This window comes from Diachasma alloeum, unplaced genomic scaffold (genome assembly GCF_001412515.2).
Source record: "Diachasma alloeum isolate Michigan unplaced genomic scaffold, Dall2.0 Dall_scaffold_00349, whole genome shotgun sequence".
Classification (NCBI taxonomy): Eukaryota; Metazoa; Arthropoda; class Insecta; order Hymenoptera; family Braconidae; genus Diachasma; species Diachasma alloeum.
The window spans coordinates 296,166-304,059 of NW_021680488.1; the positions used below are offsets into that span (position 1 = coordinate 296,166).

At 34.0% G+C, this 7,894-nt stretch overlaps 2 protein-coding genes across 2 annotated transcripts in view; both read left to right on the forward strand.

The window, feature by feature from the left end:
* Positions 1-7,894, forward strand: part of LOC107040886 (zinc transporter foi) — a 150,858-nt gene that overhangs the window by 76,643 nt on the left and 66,321 nt on the right. The window lies entirely within an intron of this gene.
* On the forward strand, positions 5,256-6,969 carry LOC107040895 (CDGSH iron-sulfur domain-containing protein 3, mitochondrial). Its single transcript, XM_015261167.1, has 2 exons — positions 5,256-5,438; positions 6,466-6,969. Exons 1-2 carry the CDS (start codon positions 5,370-5,372, stop codon positions 6,823-6,825), a joined length of 429 nt encoding a protein of 142 aa, XP_015116653.1. The 5' UTR covers positions 5,256-5,369; the 3' UTR covers positions 6,826-6,969.

A 7,894-nucleotide genomic window follows, 5' to 3' on the forward strand; every position in this document is an offset into this window, starting at 1 on the left:
GCACGTCATTTCTCGACCCGCTCTTTCATTTGAGCCCAAAAAAACATTCATATCTTGTCTGACATCGCTGCTACAAACTCGGGTCTACAATTCGGGAAATTTAAGTGACGGTATCGTAATTTTTCACAGGCGATTCAGATAAAAATTACGGAACGCCCTGGAAAAATTCCATGACGGTTCCGTAAAATTTCCTACAACCGTATTTCGCTCCGGAATTACGGAAGAGATACGTAATTTTTATTGTATATTTCTCTCCGTGTAGCTCTTACAATATTGAAGATTCGTATTTTGGATAGGCGCAATCGGTGGAGCAGTTTCGGAGATATTTAACCTTTTGTATAAATCTATTTCATTAAAAGGTTCACGGAAGGAACTATTCAATAAAAATTACATATTTTTTCTGTAATTCCGGAGCGAAATGTGGTTGTAGGAAATTTTACGGAACCGTCACGGAATATTTCCAGAACATTCCGTAATTTTGATCTGAATCTCCCTTGAAAAATTACGATACCGTTACTTAAATTTTCTGAGTAAAGAAAATTGGAATAATTCCAAATGTTAATAATTATTATTGGAGTTTCTTCGCGGTCATATGCAGAAGAATATTCTTATTGATCACCATAATTCTCACGCTTGGAACTGATTTCGGAGCACCTGGAAATGATTGGCCTGGAGAAATACGTTTCAAAAGAGATATTTTCTTCTACTAAGAGTATGAAAAAGATATCACCAATAACATTTTCTTGGAAGGAATAAATTTTTTCTCAGTGTAGCATGTGGTTACGGTTGTATGCCTGTCACAAGGACAGGGAATTGCTAAAGATCCATTTGGAAGTTTACTACCAATAGAATTTGTAGAAATGCAAAAAAACTTTTTTTTTCTTCTTATCATCTATGTGAAGCTGTATAGACCGTAAGGTCTCGTGGACATAAAATAAAAATAAAAAATTCGAATTCACAACGTTGAGAATTCAGTAGCGAAGTGGTAAAACGGTTCAAGTCAATTTTGACTATTGGCCAGTTTTCAGAGAATATCTCGGTATCCAATGGAGGTAGCAAAATTTTTGTTACAAACTTTTTTGTAGAGTCAATTGACAGCTACAACAAATGTAATTACGAAAATTTCGCTATCTCCCTTAGATTCTGAAATATTCCTCAAAAACTATGCTGGGTCGACTTAAACCGTTTTACCACTTTGTTACTGAATTCAAGTGCAACTATTGTTTCAAAAAAATTTTCAAAAAATTTCTAACAGTGTAGATTTTCACTCAAAATACTTGGCTTCTCGATGATTATAAAAAAAATTGCTATTTAACTGAAAGGGTGCCAGAAATCGACTGTTATGACCTTTTTTGCTACTACTATTTTACCCCATCACTACGCGAAAATATCCTTAAAAAAGATTATAAATCTATAAAATTTAAGGGGAGACTACTATGAGTTTTAAAAGTCGTGGGCGATTGGAGTGAAATTTCTCATACATTGACGATCGATTATAGATATCTAAAAACGAATAAGAGTGCAAAAAAAGTAATTGTTCATTGTTCGTTTGCCCCGCACACGCTTAAAATGTTCAAAATAGTCCAGGGCCTCGAACTTTTGAGTTACAGCGGTTTCTTTTTTTTCAAAATTTTTGAAAAAATAGGTGCAATAACAATTACGAATTAATTTTTTGAAATTCGACTCCTGCACAGACAGTTTCATCTTGTTTAAAATAAAAATTTGCGCCACTCATGTAAAATAGGCAGAAAAATTACCCTTAAAATATTTAAAATATATTCCCGATTTTTTCAGGAACATTTTTCGGGCTGTTTTACATGAATGGTGCAATTTTTTATGAAAAAAAAAAAATATTTTAAGCGTCTGCGGAGCAAACGAACAATAAACAAGTAATTTTTTTTGCACTAATTATTCATTTTTAGACATGTATAACCCTTCTTCATAGAGAGCATTAGGTGAGAGTCCAATGGTTTTGAGGGTCAACCCTTACCCTGACATGTATTCGAGGGTCATTAGACCCTCAAAATCACTCAACTCTGAACTAAAAAAAAACCTTCCCCAATTGTTTCATTTTGCCCCAGTTTCCTCCTGGAATTTCCATTCGAAATACTTGATATCTCGCTCATGAATCCGGCTCCATTCACCAATTTCCTGAGCAATCACCTAAAATCGAAGGTTCTATTCCCTAATTTGCATTTCAATGCACCCTACAAGCGTAGATGACAATCAGGAAATTTTCCTCACTGTCGACCACGAGATAAATCATTACCCCATGTTCAAACATAAATTAACTGTTCCCCCCCAGTCTAATAACTCATGTGCTAACTGACAACGAAATACGTTAAAATTTGAATGAGTGAAATAAAAATATAAATCAAATTCAATGTTTAAAAAATAAATTTATGTTTGGAGTAAAAATTTGGGGTGTGATGTGTGAAGTTTTTTCATTGCTCTCATGAAATATACATTTGAAATTGCGTGGCATGACCTTTTGACGAAACTCGTGGGAGATATTATCTTCGGTTCGTCCTCCATCGTTTGGAAGCAATCATTTAAAATTCATGTAAATCCGCAAATTGAGAATATATTTTCCTTCAAATTGAGGAACTATTGGGTCCAATTTAAAACGATTTTTTCAAGTTTTTTTTCATAATTCAGAATTGGTTGAAGAACTGTTTCAATTACTATCCAAAATAATTAATAATGTTAATTCATAGTTTCAATAGTTTGAATAGTTCACTTTTCGTCACAGCGTGATGAAAAAAATATACATAGACATAATATTACATTACTTGATAAGCGGAATAGAGGCTTCAAAAATCGTTGGACATAATTTTTTTAAAGTGATAGTACAAATAGTTGAACATACCCAAGAAGATTGGGAGCGAACCCCCCTGGGGTTGGCGAGCGAAACGAGCAGGGGGCCAAGCCCCCTAGTCCAAAATAATAATTAAAAAACCCCTATTTAAAGTAAAGTAAATTTACTAACTGTAAGAAAATCCACACATTTCAAATGCAAATATTCATATACATTTACTTGCGGCAAGTAAATTTACTCGTCAGAAGTAATGTTTTTTCTCAGTGCACACTTGAATTTCGCGAAGCATTTCCCACCTCTGGATATTCCACGAAAATCCATGAATAAACAAAAGATAAAATCAAACAAAAAAATGTTTAATCAGCCGGATAATCGGCGGCAGTCGTAAAACCGTACAATGTGAATGTAAAATTGTTTTCCTCTGAGGTAATTAATTAAACAAACGTAATAGAGCGGACTCAAGTATTTTTCGTCCACGTGAGGGTGAGGGTCTCCGGGGAGCCCTTGGGTCTCACCCGAGCTGCCCAACAACACGCATGTTAACTCTCCTGCCCTCTTTACTTGTTGCGTGCGTCGTTCTGTTCAATATCCTCGTTGTTTCGCTATTTATGACATCGGATAACTCATCCTGGTGCAGATAATAGTCCTGATAACGAGTACAATTTTCCAACACCTTTCTCATTCAGCTATTGAATTCTTTCTTGGTCTGAATGGATCTAATATTTCGAAGATCGCTCTGTAGGTTTCTTACTGTGCTTTTTAATTTTTTAGAAAGTTGTTTATTTCATGGTTTAAGAAAATAATTCAGTAGCGAAGTGGTAAAACGGTTTAAGTCGATTTTGACTATTGGCCAGTTTTGCACTTTTGAGGCAGGTATCACAAAATAGTATATTTCGTAACGAGTGTAAAAAAGTGTTTTTATGCCACTCATGCCTGAAACCGGCTGGATTACACACTCGACGCTTCGCGTCTCGTGTCTAATTCAGCCGGTTTCAGGCTTCGTGACATAAAATTTTGTTCAGTACTTGTTGGGAAATTTCGTCCTTAACGTGTGTGGTTACATCACTCGCCTTCGGCTCATGCTGTAAACCCCACACACGTTAAAGATGAAATTGCCCCACACGTGCTGAAATATACTATTTTTGGCGAGTGGGAGGTTTATATCACGAGCCGAAGGCAAGTGATATAATCCCACGAGCTAAAAAACATTTTTTCAAGAGTTACGAACAATATTTTTCATCACAATGTGGCGGAAATTGGACTTTTAGGCACGCGGAGCGTTCGGTTTGTTTAATAGCAAAACTTTGCGAATTCGTTAAAAAATTCCATTGGATTTCTATTGAAATTTTCAATAGAAAATATGCAATGGAAAAAGTCAATAGAATTCGATTTTTCAATATAACTGATTCTCTTCAGATAGTTCCTGTAGACTTTCCTCCGCCCAAATTTTCCAAGTTTTTTAATTCTATTTTTCTTTTTTTCTCACCAAGATGATCAAACAAAAAAAGTAAAAATTTGAGTCGAGTAAATTCTACAGAAAATACCTCAATAGAATCAGTTGAATAGAAAAACCGAATTCTTTCGATGTTTTTTATAGAGTATTTTCTATTGAACATTTCAATGGAATCGGCCAAAAACTAATAGAAAGTTTAATAGAAATCCAGTGGAATTGTCTGACGAATTCGATAGGATTTTCTATTAAATTTTTTCACCCGTGCTATCCAGGAAGGACCAGTCCCTTTACCAAAAATCTGCAATCACTCGTCCCCTATTTTCGTATAAGCTCTTCCCCGAGATTAGCACGGATTTGAAAGGACTCAGCGGGGTAATTGAGGGTGACTCGCAAGGAACAATCAACGAAAAATGTCTGACCTGGGGCACTATCTCATTTATCAGAAAGAATCTCTCGTTTCCGGATTGTAATTGTAGCCTAGGATAATTTAATTATCATTTTTTCATTTCATTAAATCAATTCTTCATCGATTGCGAATTTATGGGGAATAAAATAAATTCATTCTACTGATTAAAAAATTTGGAAAGTGAATGAATGCAGCAATTTGAAAATTTTCTCATAACAAAATTATGAAATTCTTCATCTCAGTGAATTCTCCGAATAAATGTTTATAATTTAAAAAATCCCACTCAAAATTGATGGAATGAAAGTAATGAATTTCCGTCGCGAATTTTTCCTCCGAATATAAATTGCCTTTTACCGTTCGTAATCTCCCGATCATGAATATCAACAAATGATAAGAAAATAGCTAATTAAACCCTTTGAACCGACCGCCGCCTGAAATTGTGCAGTTGTGCATGAAGATAACTCGTATTTGATCGCCGAAAAAATAGTAAAAAATTTGGAGTACGGCATCTGTTTTGTGTTTATAATTCCCATCTGCTGTTAGCTATCGATTTCAAACAATTGAACCCCCACCACCAGTTCCGCCCACGCGACAGTGGCGAGTGGCCTCCTAACCTCCAAAGATCATCAGAATTATCAACAAAAAGAGCGCTCTTGATTTTGGTGACCCTCAATTTTTATTTGATTCTTCAAATGATGATTGTCGCGTCATTAATTCAATTATCTCGCCCCATTCGAGGGAAAATCCACTGTTCTCAAGCGGTAAGTGAATTCTTTTCTTCAAGTATTTTTTATTTCTTAGATGAATTGTAGCAGTGGCACATAACCTCGTGAACTCTTCATCCGTAATTTATCTATTTCATTTTATTATTAGTTTATGTTATTTTTATTTGTTTTTATTCTATCTGGACTTGATGAGCTAGATTGACCACTGTTTCACGAAAATCAGATGGAAATATGATTTTAAATAGTCATTTAAAGTTGATTATTTATGTTTAATCAAGATGAAACGGAAAATAACATTCAGATATTCCAGGAAATATACGTTAACTATTTGAAATAATATTTCATCTGCAATTTCTCATTAATTCGATGTCAAAACAATAACAAATGGAATTGTTCTGAATTCTATTTTCTGTATTCAAAACTTCAAATGCTGTTTTATTTTTCATCTGCACTATTTCATGGAAATTGAATGGAAAGTCGATTTTAAATAATTCATAAGTCTGGAATGAAATTATTCACGCATTTTATTTGGTGTGTTTAACTGATTAAAAATCGGAAATATTTAAAGAATATCGGAATAGAATTTTATTTATTCAATGAATTAATGTAGGGGAAGTGGGGCAAAATGAAACAGTCGAAAAATGATTGACGCAATTCAAGCAAAAAAATTTTTTTTAGATATTTTTTATTATATTTTGTTTATTAACTTTGTTTCATTCTTGAGAGTACTAATGAAAACAATAATTTTCCATTCAATAGAATAGATCTCCCTTAATAAATAACGAACTTAATTGATATCCAACGGAATTGATTGAAAAGCCGAGTTGAAGAATTTCTCACGATGAAATACTACTAAAAATATATATTCCAATGTTTCCCAAACTAAAATAAAATAGATATTCGATATTTAGTCCTCTCGGAATAAAAAATGAAATAGTATTTCCCATTATTTCAATGAATATTGACTGGAAAAATTGATTTCATTCAATTTCTTGAGTTTAAAAATATTTAATTTAGTTTTTTATTACTTATTCGCAACAAAAACCTCAATAATTAATTCAAGATATCGAGATACTCTACAAAAGAGAAGAAATCCGAGCCGGAGATCCCCAAGAATGAGCTCGAGGGGATGTTCAGCGCTCAGGTCCAACCGGACAAGGGAAAAATATACGATAAAAAGCCGTTCAAAATTAGGATCGAGGCGGGCAAGAAGTACGCCTGGTGCACCTGCGGCCACAGCAAGGGCCAGCCCCTCTGCGATGGCACTCACAAAAATACCTTCCTGAAGATCACCCTCAGACCCATATACTTCCAGGTCAAGGAGACCAAGGAGTACTGGTTATGCAATTGCAAGCAGACCAACAACAGACCTTTCTGCGATGGGACACACGTGAGAGAAGACATTCAGGCGAAAATTAAATAATTTGTCACGCGTCGTGGGCATTATTAATATTATGTACTGGGTTTATTGTAAATATATTGAAGGAAAAAACAAAAATCATCTGTTTTATATTAATTAGTCTGATATGAACATCAATAAAAAATGAAAAAGTCATTGAAGAGAGAATGATAAACCGATTCTTTAATATTTGATGACTTGAGATTGACAGAGTAAATTCAATAGATAGTGGCGTCATTTTGAAGGTATTTTAATCAACATCAAAATGGAACTAAAGAAGGCTGGGGCAATATGGACATCTGGGGTAAAATGGACACTCAAAAAATTTGCGAAAAAAATTTTTTTTTTCAAAATTCAAATTTTGGAAAATTGTTACATTAGGCAATATGGACACCTGATAAATCAGTATAGAGCGGACTAAAATAAATGCTCAAAACCTTTTCAATAATCAAATTTTTAAAAAATGTTTCTTGGTAAAGTCCACAACCGAAAAATTATTCAAGAGTGGGATAAAATGGCCAACCGAAAAAGTTGGTCCTATTCAACTTTTAATCAAGAAAATTTCCAACAGAATCGTGTCGGTATCTTTTTATAGAGAGAAATTACAGTTGGAAGAGATATTAACAAATAAACTTCAACTCTATTAAATTTTGCATTGAAGTTTGGAGTATAGATTAGCTTCGGATTTCCTGTTTTACTATTGAACTAGCTCTGAAATTATAATTTTTTTTTTTCAATGAACAATTGCACGTCCTACACAACTGACCTTTTGTCCATTTTCTAAATTTGTAAAATGGCTACTTTTCTGCTTAAAAGGAAATCACCATAAAACAGTGGGAGAAGGGGAGGATGAATGAGCAAAGAAAAATTTGGTTTACCACCCCCACGACAAAGTCAAAAATGAAGTTGTTTTTTCAATTAGAAAATCGCAGTCATGACTAGTGTTTCAGAAATTGAATAACATCGTTGAAATACAAAAAATTGAGTAAGAAATTGAAGTGTCCATTTTACCCCATTTTTGCTTTACCTTACAACTCCTACAACCCAGTTATGACAATGTGTTCGTTTTTATAAACTTCAAAGCCCCCCCCCC

Coding starts and splice junctions, on each gene's coding strand:
- LOC107040895 (XM_015261167.1), top strand. CDS start 5,370: ATGATGATTGTCGCGTCATTAATTCAATTATCTCGCCCCATTCGAGGG. Junction 5,439..6,465: donor AAATCCACTGTTCTCAAGCG/GTAAGTGAATTC, acceptor AATTAATTCAAG/ATATCGAGATACTCTACAAA.